This window comes from Desmodus rotundus, chromosome 12 (assembly GCF_022682495.2).
Source record: "Desmodus rotundus isolate HL8 chromosome 12, HLdesRot8A.1, whole genome shotgun sequence".
Classification (NCBI taxonomy): Eukaryota; Metazoa; Chordata; class Mammalia; order Chiroptera; family Phyllostomidae; genus Desmodus; species Desmodus rotundus.
The window spans coordinates 10,795,306-10,815,796 of NC_071398.1; the positions used below are offsets into that span (position 1 = coordinate 10,795,306).

At 41.1% G+C, this 20,491-nt stretch overlaps 1 protein-coding gene across 1 annotated transcript in view; it reads right to left on the minus strand.

Moving 5' to 3' along the window:
- The window catches only part of CDH8 (cadherin 8), a 334,727-nt gene that overhangs the window by 174,437 nt on the left and 139,799 nt on the right, over positions 1-20,491 (minus strand). The window contains exon 4 of the mRNA XM_024551526.3: positions 7,195-7,314. Within this exon, the coding sequence (XP_024407294.1) occupies positions 7,195-7,314 (120 nt within the window). The remainder of the gene's footprint in view (positions 1-7,194; positions 7,315-20,491) is intronic.

A 20,491-nucleotide genomic window follows, 5' to 3' on the forward strand; every position in this document is an offset into this window, starting at 1 on the left:
CCAGAGTCTTGTTATAAAAAGGAAATGGAGTCAGAAAATGCATTTACTGGTGAATCCTACCAAACATTTAATGAAGAAGGTATACCAATTCTGTACTATCTCATTGAGAAGGAATACCTCCTAACTCATTCGATGAGGTCAGCATTCCTCTAATAGCAAAACCTGACAATGACATTAAAATAAACCAACCTACAGACTAATTTATCTCATAAACATAGATGTAAGAAATCCTCAACAAAATATTAGCAAATCAAATCCAAAAAAGCATAAGAAGAGTTAGACATCATATATTCAAAAACTAATTGCATGTACTACATCATATCAACAGATTTTTTAAAAATCACATGGTTATTTCAATACACGAAGAAAAGGTCTTTGACAAAGTCCAACACCCATTCAGGATTTAAAACTCTTAGTCAAAAGAAACTTTCTCAACTTGATAGAGACTATCTACAAAAGATCTTTGTCTAACATCGCACTGAAAAGTGAGAAACTTGAAGTTTTCCCCTAAGATCAGCTACAAGACAGGATGTCCCCTCTCACCACTCATTTTCAACATTGTACTTCAGATCGTTACTATTGCAATAAGACAAGAAAAGAAAAGGTATACAGTTTGGGAATGAAAACATAAAACTGTTGTGTTTTTTTTTTTCAGATGATGTGATTGTCTATGTAGAAATTTCCAAAGAATTGACAAACCCATGTACGCACACCCATGTCCTCCTGGAGCTAACAGCAATTATAGCAAGATTGCAGAATACAAGGTCAATTGCTTTTCTACATAATGACAATTGACTTAAAATTATAAAACAGTAACTTTTACATTAGCACCCAAAGTGAAATTCTTAAGTATGAATGTAACAAAACATGCACAAAAGCTATATAAAAGCTATTGAGGAAAACTATAAACCTTTGACCAATGAAATCAAAGAATAACTAAATAAATAGAGAGATATTCCACATTCATGGGTAGGAAGATTCAATGTAGTTAAGATGTCAGTTCTTCCCAAGTTGATCTTTAGATTGAATGCAATCAAAATCAAAATCTCAGCAAATTATTTTATGGGCTATGACAAACTAATTCCAAGTTTCATATGAAAAGATACAGGATCCAGAATAGCCAACAGCATATTGAAGGAGAGGAAGAAATTTGGAATGCTGGCACTTCCTGACTTTAAATTTTACTGGAGAACTACAGTAATCAATACAGGGTGGATTGGTGGAAGAACAGACAAATAGATCAAGAGAACAGAATTGAGAGTGTAGAAATAAATCCCCGTAAATACAGTCAACAGATCTGAGTCAAAGAAGCAAAAACAATGCAATGGAGTAAAGACAGCGTCTTCAGCAAATGATGCTGGACATCTACATACGAAAAGTAGATCTAAACACAGCCCTTACATCTTCACAGATACAAACAGATGCTCTCTCTTGTATGCCATCAGGGAAATGCAAATTGAAACAATGATATGCCACCATGTACCTATCAGAATGGCCAAAATCTGAAACACTGACTACACCAAATGCAGGTGAGGATGTGGAGCAACAGAAACTCTATTCGCTGCTGGCTGGAATGCAAAATAGAACTAAATACAGCCTTACAATACAATTCAGGAATCATGCTCCTTGGCATTTACCCAAAGGAGTTGAAAACTCACGGTCACATAAAACCCTGCACACAGATGTTTATTGCGGCTTTATCACAATTTCCAAAACTTGGCAACAGCAAAGGTGTCCTACTATAGGTGAATGGATAAACTGTGATATACCCAGACAATGAAGTATTATTTAGCTCTTGAAAGAAGTGAGATATTAAACCATGAAAAAAACAAGGAGGAACCTTAAATGCATATTGCCAAGTGAGTGAAAGCAATCTGCAAAGGCTACATAGTTGCGATTCCAGCTACACGGCACTCTGGAAAATCAAAACTATAGAGAGAGAAGATCAGCGGTTGCCAGGAGTTTGGGGGGAGTTGAGGCTGGGGGAATGAATAAGCAGAGAACAGAAGATTTTTAGGGCAGTGAAATACTATATATATTATAATGGTGAACATATGTCATTCATCATTCATGTGTCCAAACCTATACAGTGTATAACATTAAGAATGAACCATAAGTCCTGGCTGAGTGGCTCAGTTAGTCGGAGCATGGTCCCATGCACCAAACGGTTTCAGGCTAAATGCCCAGTCAGGGCACATACCTGGGTTCATCCCTCCTTTGGGGTGTGTGTGAAAGCAAACGATCCATGTTTCTCTCTCACATCAATGTTTCTCTCTCTCTCTCTCTCAAAATTAATAAACATATCCTTGGGTGAGGATAAGAAAAAGAATGAACTGTAAGACAAATAATGGATTTGGAGTGGTGATTATGTTTCAGTGTGGGTTGATTCTTGGTAAAAAGTGTACCATTCTGCTGAGTGATGTTGATAATGAAGGAAATCGTGTATGTTTTGGGGCAACAGATATGCAGGAAATCTCTGTACCTTCCTTTCAATTTCATTGTAAACCAAATACTAAACGTATTAAGCCAAACACATTTTTTAACTTAAAGAGAAATCATCTTTCAAAATTATTACCCAAATACAAATGTCGTTGTCCTGAGTCTTTCAAAAAAAGAAAGAAACCGAGGGATGGTCTCACATCAGTAGCAATGTGTATTGGTGTTCAGCCAGCACTTTTGGACTGGGTTATGCTGTCCTTCCTCTTGACATCACGGGCAGACCAACCACCTGGGGGACCAACTTGTCAGGCACTCTATCAGAGTCATAGATGTCTTATATGCCATGAGTTTATGCCCATCCCTGAAACTCTTTATTTTTTAGAATTTAAATTTCTAGGTCAAAATCAGTGGACATTCTTAATGTTTTTGATACACAGCCTTCAAATATTTTCATTAAGCACACCTATTAACACCTGCTACTCTCAGGTTTTGACCGAGTAATTCACCAAGCATGTACTAAGCCTGTCCATTCTTTTTAACACCTTTGTGGACTTGACAGGGTGAAAGCTATTTTCTCTTTTCTTTTTCCATGAGTTCTGGCAGCCACAGAGGCCCCCTGCTTGGTTTCTCTTCAAGGAAGAACTTGCTTAAGAGTGTGGTTAGTTGGCACCTTACACCTGAAGCATCTTCAGGGTTGGTTTCAGGATTCAAGCCGAGGCTCTCCTCTTCCCAGACACAGCCGAGCAATGCCTAAGCATAGTGGGCTGGATTAAAGCCTGGCCACTGTTGTACGACATGGGACTCCTTAAAAATATCTTTGCTCCAGGGACCCCACAGGCTTGACAGGGATGCTGTTAAACCAGCACTGCACGATCCTCCTTCCTCTCCTTAACTTGCATGGGTATCAGACCTGCTCACTGTCCGATGGGCTTCCCTGCCTAACCCTGTTTCATGTTTGTGTCGCTCCCAAATCCACATGTTGAAACGCAAACCCCAGTGTGGTGGTATTTGGAGCTGAGGGCTTTGAGAGGTGATTAGATTAGGAGGGTGAAGCCCTTATGAAGAGTGTTAGTGCCCACTATAAAAAAAGGCCAGAGAGGGAGCTCACTCTTTCCATGAGGATACAAGGTCAGCCATCTGCAAGCCAGAGAGAGCCCTCCCTCACCTGAACTTGAATGTATTGGCACCCTGATCTCATATTCCAGCCATGAAAACTGTGAGAAATCAATTTCTGTTCTTTTTTAAGACAAGTAGTTTATGGTCTTTTGTTACAGCAGCCAGAACTGACTAATACAGCGCTTTTATCTTTCAGGCATTAAGCCCCAATGAGCCACTTTTCCTCCTAACTCTGTCTGAGTCTATTCCCCACAGGACACACCTGATACACACCTTTAGTCACTTTCCACTTGCTTACAAAATGAAAAAGCCAAATGCTCAATGGTCTTTGTGCATTTTTCTATGTTTTTTCTAATACAAACCTTTACAAACGTATTCTTAATCTGTTTCTGCATAGCACTTATGGGGAAGAACCCCCACAAAAAAACCCAGAATAATCTTCTGTAGGGTGGGCCACTTGTAGTATAGGATTCCTATGCTAGGTGAGTGTTCTAGGAATCCATCTGTATCAGTGTACCAGCTGGAGTTGTTGTGAGAGGCTGCGTTTGGCTTCAGTGATTTTTTTTTTTTTCAGACTCTTTCACAATGGGTACTTTGCAAGTGCACCCGCCCATACTACCCTGAGTGTTCAGTTGTTTTTGACCAAAAACAACATGACCCCATTGCCCCACTTTCCCGTTCACCCGATCTTTCCCTGAGAGGCATTTTTTTTGTTTGCTAGGATGAAAAAACTCCTCTATGGGAAACATTTTGCTGATGTGGAAGACATGAAACAGAAAAAATGGCAGAAGCACTAAAAGGCATCAAAATCGATAAGTTCAAAAACTGTTTTGAGCAGTGGAAAAAAATGTCTCTATAGGTGTATTGTATCAAATGGAGAGTACTTGGAAGGTGACTGAAGTTTAAACATGTAAGAATAAGCACACAATTTTTTATAAATAAATTCTATTTGGGGGATGTCTCCTTTCATATATTCTCCTACACACACAGTCACACCAATCTCATTTTTTTTTAAAAGATTGCAAAGGCCTCACAGGTAGTCACTCTCAGACTCTATGGGAACAGCCGGCACTTGGCCTTCACTGGAGCACACTCAAGTGTAACTGCACCGGCACCAACACAATGCTTCTATTTCACTCCCGCACCTTTATGTTCCAGTGGAAGAACTCAGGATGACTCTTTATTGGCTATCTAATTTAGCCTCTATTTCTTTCTGCATTGTGTCTGCTTCAGTTGAAAAAGTAACTCCATTCAACCAGTATTTATTGAGCAACTACTGTGTACATTGGTCAAGTATCATTTCTCTCCGCTACAATTTTCACAACAGTACCGGAATTTACTTTCTAAACTATACATCAAATAATTTTGTATCTGTCACAGTGGGAATGATAAAACTAAGATGAAGGAATGCAGAGACAGACATTCATATGCTGGGCAAAGTGTAAATATTAATTAAGTGATGCTGACAATGCTTCACCAAGCAAATGACCACATTAAGTCAACGAGACTTAGAAGTACCAAGTCCTCTGACTTAGTGGTGGGGGGAGGTCTTGTATTATCTCTATCTCCTAGTAACTTATTTTCAAGATATGAATTATGTACATGACATCACCATGCTTCTTTTTATTTATGTTGAAAATAAAAATCTGTCTTCCAAAATGGATTGTGAGATCCTTGCATGATAAGATTAACCTTTGTGACTTTTTCTCCTTGTATTTAATTCAGTGCCTGGCACAGACTGAATGCAGAATGGATATGGGGTGGATTAATATCTGTATTATACTGGAAATGATGGAAAAAAGATCCCACTGAACAAATAGTCCAGGAGCAAAGGAGAAAATAATTCAACTCCACTTAAATAGTCAAGATGTTTCTGTTTTACAGAAGCCCCTGTATCATAATTATTGGCCATGAAAAGCGAAGCTGGAGAGCATGATGCTAAGTGAAATAAGCCAGGCGGTGAAAGACAAATACCATATGATCTCCTATAAGTGGAATCTAATCAACAAAACAAACAAATGAGCAAAATAAAACCAGAGACATGGAAATAACACACTGACAGTGGCCAGAAGGGAGGGAGAGGGGAATAACAGGGGAAAGAAGGGAAAGGGTTAAGTCAAGGAACACCTTTAAAGGACCTAAGGACAAGGACAATGGTGGGTTGGGGGGGCGGTGAGGTGGGGAGGATTGAATGTGGGAGGGGGCAGGGCAGGGGGGAGTCATGGGGGGGGAAATGGGGACAGCTGTAATTGAACAACAATTTTTTTTAAAAAGTGAAGTTCAAATATATCTTACAGTGGCTTTGAAAGTAAGGACCTGGCTGTGAGTTTCAATTCTGGCCCCAATTCTGTACTGTGACTTTGGCCAAGTAATGAGACATATTCAGACTTTGTTTTTCCTGTAAAACCCAGAGCTCCGCCACTTCCCCAGCATCGTAGAGGAGCCCACATGAGATGGAATTTACAATGGACTCCTCCTTCACTGGGGAAGAACGCATAATTATGCCCCTAATTAATACATTTTAGAAGAGTTCTTTCTTGTTTCCAAATCTCAATTCGATTTTAAGCCATGACCTATTTATGTACAAAAGCATTTTTTCTCACTTTTAAATGTATGAAGATTTTACTCTTTGAGTTAGAGAAAAGAGAGGCTTTAAATTTTTAATTTAATTAATAATTGACTTCATGGTACAACATGAAAATTTATCTCAATAATGCTTAAAACTCATGAATCAAAGAGATAATATTACATGTGTATGTAGCTGTATATTAAATTTTTCTACTTGGAAATTTGCAGACTAAACCACCAAATACAGAAGAAGAATAAACACCAAAGATATTGTTATTTATGATATTTTTTAAGTGTGCCACCAAAATGACCTATGGATTATAAAAAGTCTAACAAAATGGCTTTACTCTCTAAGTATATTATTAAAATTAAACAATAAAAAGATTTATCTTCATTTGTAAAACCTATTATTTTATAAAGTTTTGGTTTCTAGAATCTGTACCACCAGTCTCAATAATAATAATAAAACATTATCTATAATAAACAATATATTATATTAGTATACATAAGAACATCTTCATAAAAAAACTCTAGTGGGTAGATGTATCTGTTTTACAAAAGAGGAATCTAATAGCAAATAAAGTGTCTATCCATTGAATTGTTACTATGTGTCATAAACCGTATGACTGATATTTATTGCTTTATCTGATCTTGACCCTAACACTCTGAGGTAGGTTCCATGCCCACTTTACAGATATGCAGGTTGAAACTTAGAAAGATGTATAAGCCCAGCATCATTCAGCCAATGCAGAGTAACTAAATTTATTCTTAAATGTGATATTTAAGTCTGCCTGATGTACAGGCCCCTTTTCCCCCCAGGATAAAATATGGCGGCAGGCCGTCTGTTAAATAGGTGATATTGTGCAAAGGGACTGCAATTTGTTTTAATCAGTATCAAAATGATTGTCGGGGTTGCCAAGTACCTCACATTGCACAGAAATAACACATTCAAATATTATTGATACAGGCAGTAAAGTACTTAACCGTAACATTTTATAATCCAAATCCCAAGAAAAATGTTTCCCTGAAGCAATAACATGGTGAATAGAATTCAAAATTTAGCTCACAAACCTGTTTCAGGCTCAATGGAAAAATAAGGCTGCCCTTCCAAGATGCTGTAAACCAACTTGGCACTGTTTCCGTAAACTGGGTCATCAGCATCGGTGGCTGTTACATTTGTGACAGACGTACCTAAAAAAAAAAAAAAAGGGAGAGAGAGAGAGAGTGAGAAAGATAATAATTAACACATGATTCTTTGCCAAGAGCTAAAATTTGCTAAGCATATCATACAGAAACCCATGTGCGGGAATAAGGAAGAAAAGAAATCTTTTTAAAGATATGGAGAGAACTACTCCATCATAACTTATTCAAGTCTTTTAAAAGAAAGAGTGCTGCTGGATGGGTGTACTGTATAAAGATAGCCCTTTTAGAATCTGTATTGTTTAAGATTCCTTTGTAGTTTTCATTTTAAAGCTACTATCAGACTCACGTAGTCTTGGAGAACACTGAAAAGGAAATATACCAAAGAAATATGAAACGCAAGCTTAATCGTATAATATAACATGTAGCACTGAAGTTTTGCAAAAGTACAACTGCATATATAAAAAAAATGGCTGCTCATAAAAGCTGTCCAGAAATATCAGAGGGATAGTGTATCCATCTTACTTCATTCCTCAGAATATAAAACGAGACTGGAACGACCGATTCATCCATATGTTTAGGTAATGAGGCCTTATGGATAATAGAAGCAAAATCTTTTCTCTTTTTCAGATTAATTATCTATTTTTTATTCCCTCATTCAGTAGTTAAGCACATATGGTTTGCTGGATATGAAGTACATATCCTAAGACAAAATCTAGAGGCAAGAAGTGTACAGTGCGGTGGTGGGAAGGAAGTGGGGGGACGGACAGCTATGTAGGGCAATTCAGCTGAATGCGATGGCACCAGGTTTGGATCCCCGCTTTGGCCCACAGAGAGGGTGGTCGGGAGCAGCCTTCTGAGAGACACAGCTTTTGAGTTAAATTACTCAAGGCAGATAGAGTTTAACCAGAAGAAGGGCAGGGAAGAAATCATAAGCAATAAGTCATGTATAAGTGAAGGCCAAATACTCTGAGAGACTGTGGGTAATTCTGGGAACTGCTGCAACCGGGGAGAATTCGGAGGAGTCTGGTGTGATAACAAGCATCATGTTCTACAAGGGCAGCGTCAACGTCTTCCTGATCCAGTAACTGTCAGACACGTGATAATTATCAAATACATATTTGCCAATGGAATGAGTGGATGGATGAATAAAATCACCTAACAATGTCCTCAGGAATGGTAGGGAAGCATCCCAGTTGAGTTTCCTGGAAAGCAGACTCTGAGCTAGAGATTCCTTGCAGAATTCGTATTGGGGGGATCCTCTTCCAACAATATCTGGGGAAGTGAGAGGATAATATTGGGCCAAAGGGACCCTTGGGCTGTGATGCCATCACAACAAAGGCCTCAGTGGCCTCCACTGGGGACTCTAGAGCTGGGATGCCATTGAGGAAATGAGGTGAGATTTCTAGAACCCACCCTGGGAAGGGAGCCTTGACCATGGGCCAGGCAGCTGTCCTCAGCTGAGGGACAAGCAGCCCTGGGCCACCTATATGAACACTCCTAGCAACGAAGGCGAGAGTGTTTCTCCGCTGCAGGAAGTCAGTGGCGGATCTGAGCAGCTACTTCTGTGTTTACTGAAATAAGGAAGAGCTTTTTCAAGATCTTGCCAGTCAAAATCTTTGACGCATTTTCAATTATGGATGCTACACTGAAATGCGTAACGATAATACTTTCTGAGCAGTTGATAGGTCTGTACCTCTGAAATTTCTACTCAGAATAATGATTCACAGGTTCTATAAAACCTATAGTTAGAAGTAACACACACTGGATGTCACTCCACCAGACACTGAGAACCACATTATAAAAACAAAGTCCCATAAGACTGTCAGCTGATTTCTCAAAAGAGACCTTACAGGCAAGAAGGGGCTGGAAAGAAGTATTCCAAGTCATGAAAGGCAAGGACCTACATCCAAGATTACTGTATCCAGCAAAGCTATCATTTAGAATGGAAGGGCAGATAAAGTGCTTCTCAGATAAGGTCAAGTTAAAGGAGTTCATCATCACCAAGCCCTTATTACATGAAATGTTAAAGGGATTTATCTAAGAAAAAGAAGATAAAAAATATGAACAGTAAGAATGACAGCAAACTCACAGTTATTAACAACCACACCTAAAACCAAAACAAAAGCAAAGTAAGCAAACAACTAGAACAGGAACAGAACCACAGAAATGGAGATCACATGGAGGGTTATCACTAGGGGAGTGGGAGGGGGAGAGAGGGGGGAAGGTACAGAGAATAAGTAGCATAAATGGTAGGTAGAAAATAGACAGGGGGAGGGTAAGAATAGTATAGGAAATGTAGAAGCCAAAGAACTTATATGTATGACCCATGGACATGAACTATAGAGGGGGAATGTGGGAGGGAGGGGGTGGGCAGGATGGAGTGAAGTGAAGGGGGGGAAATGGGACAACTGTAATAGCATAATCAATAAATATATTTTTTAAAAAAGTCGAGACTCACATTCACAAGTAGCTCATCAACTAGCTGGGGAAAGTAAGCGTGTGAAACTACAATATGGGTAGTTATTTGAATGCTCTGTGGGGTGGCAGAGAACTGGAGCAAGAAACTTTCCTGGTGAGAGGAGCATAGCGAGATAAAAGTCCCCAAATAATTTCTTAAGAGGAAAGATGACTGGAAAAGTCAGCCATCAAAGCTAAGGTTGGAGATGCAAGCTGGGAATGTTACACAGGGGCCATTTGAAGGCTGAGATGGGGAGGACATTTCCTCTGGAGCTCACTCCTACAAGGTGGGCCTCTCTCTCTTCGTGCTCCCAGACTCGACTGGAGGCAGAGTTATCGACGATTAGCGATCACACTAGTTAGGAGGTTATGGCCGCTGTCCAGATAAGAGGTGATAAAACCTCAACACCGGGGAATGATGACAAAGATGGACTTCAGTGTGAACACTCTTGTTCTGGCCCTTGCACTAAGTGTACGTAAAATGTTCAATGGGGGGTAGACTGAGTGAGGGGTATAAGGGAACTATTCTTGCAACTTTTCTCTGAATCTAAAATTAGTTCCCAAAAGGTTCAAGAATGAATTCAAGAGCCACTGAAAGAGCCGACAGAGGTCAGAGCCGGATGAGAAGGGGGAGCCCTTCCATGTAGAAGGACATGCCCCAAATTTTTGTTTTGCTGTGTTTGGTTGTGTGTTTTCTCTGATTTTCTTTTTGAGGAGAAATGTTTTCCTCCACTATGAAGCAACACATTATCAGAAAAATAAAGTCAAGTTTTATTCTATGACATGAAATTAATGAGTGTGAACACTCAGTTCCAATCACAGCCTGAGCACTGGAAAAAGAGGATGGAAGAGATAGTTAAACACCCCTGTCGTCACCAGAATTACATTCTAGTGCGTGAGGGTTAAACACAGTAATGCGTGTAGGGACCTAGACATTACCACGGGCTAAGTCTGGGAGTGGCAACTCTGCCTCCTTATCAGAATCCAGCTTTGAACAATACTTAGGTCCCCGTGGTCCCTTTCAGATCTATGGGATGGCGAGATGAAGATGATGGTGGAGGATTTTCAAAAATCTTCTCAGGCAATTTTGATACAAAGCTATAGTTCCAAACAATTATACTGTGCACCAGACTGTTTGAAAATTAACTTAAGCCCTGGTCGGGTGGCTCAGTTGGTTGGCATGTTGTGTTGTCTGGATACCACAGGGTCGTGGGTTTGATTCCCGGTCAGGGCACATATGGGAGGCAACAGATCAGTGTTTCTCTCTCACATCAGTGTCTCTCTCTTTCTTTCTCTTCTTTCTCTCTCTCTCTTCTCCCCATCCCTCTCTCAAATCAACAAAACATACTCTCAGGTGAGGATTAAAAATTTAACGTCACTCTTTGCCATAGAAACATTAATTTCTATTGTGGTTACTATGAAGAAGTCTTACTCAGATGGGCATGTAAAGTCATTTTTCGATCATTCCTACTGCGTCAAGAACCATGGAGACTATTTCCTGTCAAATGGAAGTTGGGGACATTTCCTCGGGAGTCTACCCCCACAAGACTGATCATCATCATATGTATTTCTGTTGACTGTTGTAACTGGATGCTATCTCGTAATGAGAGGCATCCCGTGGTCACATTAGCGAACACTGGAGCAGGAGTGAGGAGACGAATCTCCATCGTTTGCATGCTCTGTGGTTCAGTTTTCTTCAAACGCAAAGACGGCAATTTTTATTCTGCAAATCTCAAAGATTTGCATGAGGATCAAATGAGAAAATATTAAGCGGAGGAAACTGGCTGAGAAGGTAAATTTAGAGTCAAACTGTCTGAACCAGATCATTTGCTTTATATTACATTCCCAACTTTTGCTAATTCTGCATCCTGAGCCAAGTAACAAAGCATTACCAAGCTTCAGTTCCTTAATCTGCAAAAAAAGGAAGATGATAGTAATTGTTACATCCCAGGCTTGTTGAGATAATTAAATGCAATAATTTATGCAAAGGGCACAGAAGAGTTATTAACACAATATTTCTGAGAGCTTACTGTCACAATTCTAGGTGCATTATGTGTATGCATGTGTGAGACTGAATAATAAACCAATTTTAAGTGGTGGAGATGTTGCAATTCATAAGTGTGGTTCTGCCTAATCATTTTCATAGTAGGATATTTCCTTACTTTGGGGGAGGGAGGCAAAAAGACACTCCTAAATGTTACAATATGTTCATGTCCTTTTGCAAAAGAAAACACCCCCACGCAAACACAATCTCCCATTCTCCCATCCATTCCAGCACATGTCCATTTCCTCTGTGATATAAAATTGCTCTGGGCTCAAAAATCAAATGCGTTTTGATGTCATAAGCACAAAGACAGGCACTGGGTCCATTGTCCATGTCGCTTTCTTGATGTCATTTGAATGGACGTCATTCCAATCTCCCAGCCCGTGCAAATCCCACACTCTTGCCAAGGTGAACTCCTGGGCTGGGGGCTGCAACAGAGCTCAGGCCAGCTCTTACCCACATCCTCATCCGGGATATTTCTGCCTGATGCGCGGCTTCTCAGGAAACCCACATCTTTCAGCTCGAGACATCTGGAAATGAAAAGGTAGCATGACTTTCCGTCAAGGATGATATTTCTCCTAATAGTGATTCAAGGCTGTTGATGCACCTGTGTGTGGGAAGAGATGTGTGTGGAGGTTTTGTGGATGCATTTGTCAAGTGATTCCCCGGAGGGGGGAAAATGGATGCTTTGAGGTTAATCTTGCAGGCGAAGAGCTTTCCCGTCAAGCTGCAGTAGAGGCTTCTCCATGGAAATGCACGCAGAAGGCAGACCACAGAGGCAAATTGAAAAGTGTAACCCTTGCAGGATAATGTTTCTTCAAAGCAGCAAGTGTTGCTGTGCGATAAATGGGACCCTGAGTAATACCCACAAAATATAACAGGATTCTCTGTTTGTGTTTTCATTTGGAACAGTTTTTGTCCCTTTGTCGAGCATACAAGAGACTCATTTAGCTAGTGACGATAAATTTGACACTGTGCCATTTCTCCAAGAAAGCCCCTATTATAATCCAACTCGATGCCGATCCTATTATAATAATATAGCTGTTGTATTTCCAGCTGTTGTCAACAAAAATGACCCCTGTCGCCACAATTCATCCTGCCAGTAACCAGTCAAGTGTGCACACGTCAATTCCAAGGTGAATTCTGCTTTGAATACACCCATTTTTCTGCATTCTGCTTGTTTGATTGAGACTGGCCAGGGTGCTGCTTGGCCTTTAACGAACAGAGGGCTCACAGTAGCATCTGCTTCTTACAACACCTTAAAGTTTCCTCCCATCAACAGTGGGACGCATACAGCCCCCCTTCCCCACATAATGAAAGCGAACATTACAAGCAAAATTAACCATCAAGAACTTTACACCATCAGGTTAGAGGTTCCAGCCTGCTGACAAACGAAGATAAAAGGTCTTCGAGAAAATAAGACGTTTGGGGGTCTGGGGCAGTGCAGCTCTGTTAGCTGGGCTATCCGTTTTTATGAGCAAGTCAGCACACTGGTTCTGCACATTACTCAGAAAGAAAAATGCTGGCGCCAACACCCCGAGCAGGAAAACAAAGGTTTGGTGCAGCACGACGATGTGCAGGCTGGAACAGGGAAGCCTCTCACGATGGGGACACCACCAGGCCCGTTTGCACAGACTGCCCTGCAGGACGTTTCCAGAGAATAAGCACTACAGCAGCAGGTGGAGACACGGGGCGGCGGCGCCTTCGCCAACAGCAGAGATCACTACCACCTTCCAACTTTTTAAGGTATGAATAACATATGCATGTATGTATGTATGTATTTCTAAGGAGAAGGAAGGAGAAGGAGAAGGAGAGGAACACTGATGTGTGAGAGAAACATTAATCAGTTGCCTCTCTCATACACCTCGATGAAGGACTGAACCCACAACTCAGGCATGTGCCCTGACTGGGAATTGAACCAGTGACCTTGTGCTTTGCGGAAAGACTCAACCAGCTGAGCCACACTGGTCCGGGCCATCTTCAGACTTTTTATTTGACCTTCTAGCCACCCTGATCCAAGTTCAGTATGTACAACCCACAGACAGAGTGCCTGGCATTATCCTCTGACGATGTCTTACTTAAACATCCCCACACACCGAAGATCAGAGGCCTCACAGGTCTAGCAACACCGCAACTGCCTTCATTATTTCCATAAAACTCACCCCTTTCCCCCACCTTCCCTCACCCTCCTTATTAACTTTCCCAAGTATTAGGTGATACAGGGGTAATGGTGTGGTGCAGGCATTGCCATGGAAACCATCTGTGGTTGTTATTGAATACGAGAGCAATAATTTCCCAGGACCTGTACAACTTGTTGATATTTAAATTATTACTTACTAGAAGCTGAAGCCTCTGGCCCTGAGTTTTTTTAAATGTCACAACATAGCCATTATTTTTTAGATTTATGGAACAATACTCCAGGGTACCTGTGTACCCGACTGGCGTGTACTGCTAGAGGTTTGTTTGTTTGCTTGTCCCCCAACACCCCCACCCCCAGTTACAACAGAGCCTAGATTACACAGAGAGAAATAACTGCGAGCAGCCAATGCATTCTTCTCCCCATCTCTAACGGACTCCACACTGTTTAACACCCAAGTGTCTGGAAGGGCTCCAAGCACATCCCCCCAGTGGGAAAGATGGCCTAAGTCATAGCAGTATTTTTTTTTCACTTTTTTATTTAATGAAAGAAGACAAATGCTACATATCCAAACCTCCAAGGGACACTTTAGGGGGTCTTTGAAAGAGGAAGAGGATTTAAACATGAATGATTACAAATTGCAGCTGGGTTCTTTAACCCTGTGTATGGAGAATTCTTCCCTAACCAAGTTCCAGCAGAAATAACAGTACACGGTACCCCTCACACATAAGCAGCAAGATGAGAATCCCCTTCCTTCGAGAAACTTCTGCTCTGAATGTCTGTTGGTTAACGAGGAAAGTTATGTTGGGGTGACAACTGGAGATCAAATCCTTCCTTTTTGCTGGGGATCAATCTTGTGACTGAGCAAAGCCAACTGAATATGGGACAGAGGCAGCAAGGGCTTGCCATGTCACTTCAGAAACCTCTCTTTAAAAACACGTGGGGCAGCACACGGTGAAACCCTAAACCATCACGTGAACTTCTGCTTTTGCAAAGGCCTCCCCGCTACTCCCTGGGGGTTCTCTTCACGTGCCAGCACTCAGCTTGCAGTGAAAGGCTGCTGCCAAATGCTGCCGGTTCCAAATGGGATGTATTACGGGAACAGGGACAGATTCTTAACAGCATCAGGCAAACGGACAGCCCAGAAGCGGATCCTGTTGTTTCCCTGGCGCTCTGATTTGGGACGTAGGCTAGGGAAATAAAATTCGGTTTCCATATTCTGTTCTGGAGCAGTTAGAGGGATAAACAGTTTTGTCACTTAATGAAACATCCATACACACTCAACATGTTGTTTTTCAAATGAGCCTGAAAGTTTCTGGAACAATTAAACCCTTCAGAAAATGCATTTGAGCACACAGATGTCTTCTATTCATCCGTGCATCGTTGCGGCGAACATCTGTAATGTGCATCGGGTGAGAGATGGAAAATATCGCACGAAAATGTGTAACTGTGAAGTCTCAGCCATGTTTACTATGCACAGGAGAAAAGCACCTTCTGCAACCCTCACCAAAAACACCGGGACACAGGCCTACCCACTGCTTCTGCAAACAGATAACGAGGACGATGGGAGGCCTGCTTGTGAAAACTGATAAGCTCTCTGTTTTTACAGTTCCATGTGTATCCACAAAGCCTTTCAGAATCAGAAGGACTGTTTTAGAACACAAAAGGAAAAGGGCATATTTTCTTTTTCTTAGGGAGCCTCTTTGCAGCAATCGAGCCTTTGCTCATCGGTTACCTATGGTATGAAATCCTCTAAATGCTCCAGAAGTAAACCAGCATCATTGGTGCTCTAGATGGGCAGCTGCTTCCATCCTGAACTTACAAAATGATGCTGCCAGGGGCACCGCAGGCGCCTTCTACGATGCGTCAGGGTCGCAGGAGGCGCGCACTTCATTCATTCTGTTTCATTATAGACACTCGTTCATTCCGTCTCACAAGGCTACTTGCTTAGCGTGTCCTGAGTGCGGAGCATCGAGGCAGATGTGGGTACCAGGACATGCAGCAGGGTCAGAGTTTGTGTCCTGAAGTTCATTTTAGCAATGCTTCCACACGGGTTTGCGCTATTACTGGAAACTGGAAGTCTTTGTTAAACGAACCTCTAGAAGACACCAACATGTTGTAGTAGAAAACACATACATACTACAATTATAATGTCAGAAGTTTTTGTTCATGTTATAAGGCTGAGATCACATTCTACATCAATGACTTGTCACTCTCAGGAAACAAGCATTTTTTTTTTTAACATGAAGACTCAGTGTACTGCCCTGGCTGGTGTGACTCTGGATTGTGCACCGGCCTGCGAACCAAAGGGTCGCTGGTTCAATTCCCAGTCAGGGTTCATGCCTGGGTTGCAGGTCAGGTCCCCTGTAGGGACGCTCCAGAGGCAACCACACATTGTGTTTCTCTACCTCTCTTTCTCCCCTGCTTCCCCTCTGTCTAAAAATTAAAAAAAGAAAAGACTCAGTTTACCAATCTAAAAAGTAGGAGTGATACCACCTACTTCCTACTCTTATTCTGAGGCTTCCTAAAGATAACATACACCCAGTGACCCCTGGGGGAGGGGACAGTGAGTGCAGCCACAGCCGGGGCTATCTAGGGCACACCACTTTAGTTGAGTGAATCTGAGGCCATGATGCTGGAGAAAAAATATATACAACCACTGTAGTAGCTGTTCATTTTTTTTTATTCTTATGAATAAGTTTAATTAATCTAGTTAAAAGCCAGACTTTTAAAAATGGCAATAGTGTGGGTGTGGCTCACCTCTCTTGCCCCAACCCACAACTCTATTAAGGTATAACTGACAAAAAAAAAATATTGTAATATCTTTAAACTGGTGTATCATGTGATGATTTGCTATAGGAATACATTATGAAATAATTACCACAATCCAGTAAATTAACACATCCATCACCTCACACAGTTGTGGGTTTGTTTGGGTTTTTTTTCCCTTAAATGTGAAAGACAAAATGAGTAACTGTCCTACTGAATGCAAACCTGGCTGAGGGAAAAGCCACTGCACCTTCGGGCTATTGGAAAACACAACAGGTTTTACTGGGCAATCATTACAGAGCTACAGTTTCAAGGAGACTTTTAAAAAATAGGTATTCACTAACTCACCCGCAACATGCCATCCTGTCCCTGGCACCATCCATAATGTGGCTAAATGGGAGGTGGGTTGGGCTTATCTCCTGTTGGGGCCCTTTATGGAGCTCCTGCTATGTGTCAAGCCTTCTTGGAGGCACCTAAGAAACTTCCCCGTTAGAAGATTCCTGCTTTCTTGAAGGGCAGACCAGTGGGAAGGCAGAAAGTCAAACACTTCACTAAGGAGTGTGGAGGTGGAAGGAAGACTCTGGGTAACACAGGCAGGGCAGCTAGAACAGCTAAAGCAAGGTGCAGCAGGAGGAGATTGGATTTGGATTAGATTAAGATGCCGAGATAAGATTTAAGAAAAAGGACCCTCTTGAGTCAAAGTTCAGAGGTGGGGTTGTAAATCAGGAAGAATCCCCACAAAAGAGGTTAATTGGTTTGGAGATGACCAAAAGAAAATGGAAAGTTAGACAAGGATTTTACACAGCTCTTTTGCACCCATCACGGGAGTTTTCTAACCTTCCTGACTATTTCTTTTACCCACACCCTTGCTCAAGTGAGAGCGTTCTTCTGCTTCCCCAACCTGTGCCCCTAGTTTGTTCAGATACAGGTTAAGATGTAGTCATTCCCAAGCTCAATCGTTTCCTCTTCCGAACTCTAAAAATACTTTATTTGACTGTCTCTGGGGGCAGCTTTTACTTTTACATATAAATTGCAGTGCATACAGACTTTTCCCCTTCGGAGGAAAACAATATTCATCCTTATTCTCTTGACTTTCCCATCTAATCCTCCTCTCCAGAATTAACCCATTCCTCCCTTTTTTCTGTCTTATTTATTGATTTTAGAGAGACAGAGGAAGGGGAGAGGGAGAGAGAGAAAGACATCAATTTGTGGTTCCACTTGCTTATGCATGCATTTGTTGATTCTTGTTTGTGCCCTGACCAGGGGTCATACCCGCAAACCTGTATATCAGGATGACACTCTAACCCACTGAGCTTCCCAGCCAGGGCCATCCATTCCTCCTTACTGTAGTCTCACCCCTTATTTTCACATCACAAGCACAGCCCTACATTGTCCTAGTTGTACAAGTGCTAAGAACAATGTCTGCTATAAAATATTTATTCATTTAATCTTTGCAACAAGCCTTTGAGCATCTGTTATGATTACCTCCAGTCAAAGAGAAGGGAAGAAAGCCTGTATTCAAAACCAGTTAGAGAAGTTCCCAAATTGGTCTTTGTAACCACTGCACAAACACTATACTGACTCTGAATTTTACACCTTAAAGTGCATGAGACATGGCCCACTATTTTTATATTGCTCTCTCGCATGTAAACATTTGTTAAATAATTAAGTGAATAAATGAATGAATAAATAGTTATTTTCTTTAGGGAGGCATATTCAGAAATTAATAAGGCAAGTTGGCCCACTGATATTTTAAATTATGTGTTAATTCTATTGTTTTGTCTCGTTTTCATACACAAAATAATTAGACAAGAAACCAGAGGAATTTTTCCTCCTCTTAGGACGGTGGTCATGATCTTGTTTCCCTTTCAATGGGTCTACTTTTGCAGCTTTAATGTAAACGAAAGCTAGTATACATCAAACTCTTATAGGAGCTCATAAAAATTTCCTATTGACTAATGACTTTATTTGGTTGCGGGGGGTGGGGAGTTTAGAAGGTGGAAAGTACATAAAATCCCTCCCAGGGACTAGGAAGAAGGGCAAAGATGGTAAGTTCCATGGGTGACAGCCTGCAACCTGTTTAGGTTTACAATCCTGCATCATGGATGGATGCAGCCACATCCATGAAGGCTCATCAGTAAAAGCCCAAGTCTGAAAACTGAGCATGCAAGGTAAGTTTATCACAGAGTGAATGAGTAGCCTCAGGGCAGCCTGGCAGAGAACTTGAGCAGGAGATTCCATTAGAGCATGCGTCAGCAGAACCATTGGATGGTGAAGGGCAGTAGCGATGGTCCACGGCAGAGGCGGCAGGGAACGGTGGAGGGCTAGACTCTCCTTCCACGATGATAGAGCCTGAAATCTGATAGATCATTTCTTGGTATGAGTAAATCCCTGTAGATTTTGTTAGGATCCACAAGAATAAGGATTGTCTATCTTGCTAGTATGTGCTTGAGGAAATTCTACTTAAACTGGAGAAAACAAATCAAGATAGCATTTCTTGAATTTGAACTATTTCTTGTTAGCTGTCCCACTAACATTACATAGGGAAGTTCCTTAATTCCTATGGGGGGAAATCATAAACTGGAGACTACTGAGTGCATTTCTGTGCCCACCCCCAACTCACATGTTGAAATTCTGAGCCCTATTAGGATAGCATTAGGAGAAGGTACCTTTGGGAGGTAATTAGGTCATGAGGATGGAGCCCTCATATTAGTATCAGTGTGCTCTCAAGGAGAGAAGAAAGAGGTTCCTTCTCTCTGCTCTCCATTGGGTGAGGACACAGCAAGAAGACAGCCATTTGCAAGCTGGGAAGCAGGTCCCGAAGACCCCCAGGTCTTGGACTTGCCAGCCTCCAGTATAGTGAGAAATAAATGTTCATTGTTTAAGCCACCCAGATGATGGTAATTTTTTGTAGCAGCCAAAACTAAGGCACAGAGTGTTACCATCTCCAATTACCAGGGTTCAGATTATCATTTAAGACACTAGCGTTAAAGTCAAACTCCATTTGATTCAAAGTCAACACTTCTTCTACTCTTTTTTTTTTTTTTAGAAAGAGGAGGCATATAGTATTTGTATTCTGGTATTAGTATATTTTAAATTAAATTTTACTTCTTACGAAAGCAGTGCTTTCATTCTAGAAAGAGTTAGTGAGATATCACCTGGTCATAATTCCAAATTCTAGTTGGGACATTGTACTAATTACAATGTTAATTAGTGTTACCATTAATTATTTCTGACTATATGCTACATAATAGGCAGGGTTATGTAACTTCCCTTGTGCACTTTCACACTCCAAATATACATATTAAGTGGATGCTATCTCTGTTTTTAGATGGGGAAACAGGCTCAAAGAAGCTGAATAAATGCATTAAAACATACAGTTGATACTATTCTAACTCAATCTCGTTTTCCCCTTAAACCTAGAGTGTTGAACTTGAAGTTCTGGTGCCTTCCTATAAACAGTCAAGGTTACCCATCTATCCAAAACCTAACCATACAACTAAGAAATCCACACATGTATAATCCTTATATATAACCAAAAATGTGAAGGCTACTATTAGAAAATTTGCCTTGGTAGAGAATCTTCACCTCAAAGAAAATTAATAATTTGATTTGAAATTAAGTTGATTTGCATCGATTCCTAACCCCATCCTTTGTACCTCGGGTGTGACCAGCTTGTTGCTGGATGTAGGAATTCCCGGATGCCAGTTAAGAGCCTGTGTTCTTTCCCCCAGATCATCCGAAAAGATGCATGAAAGGAAAGGGACTTCTCCAGTTGTACTTGAAGACGTTCAGTGTGGTCATATTAAACAAGCAGA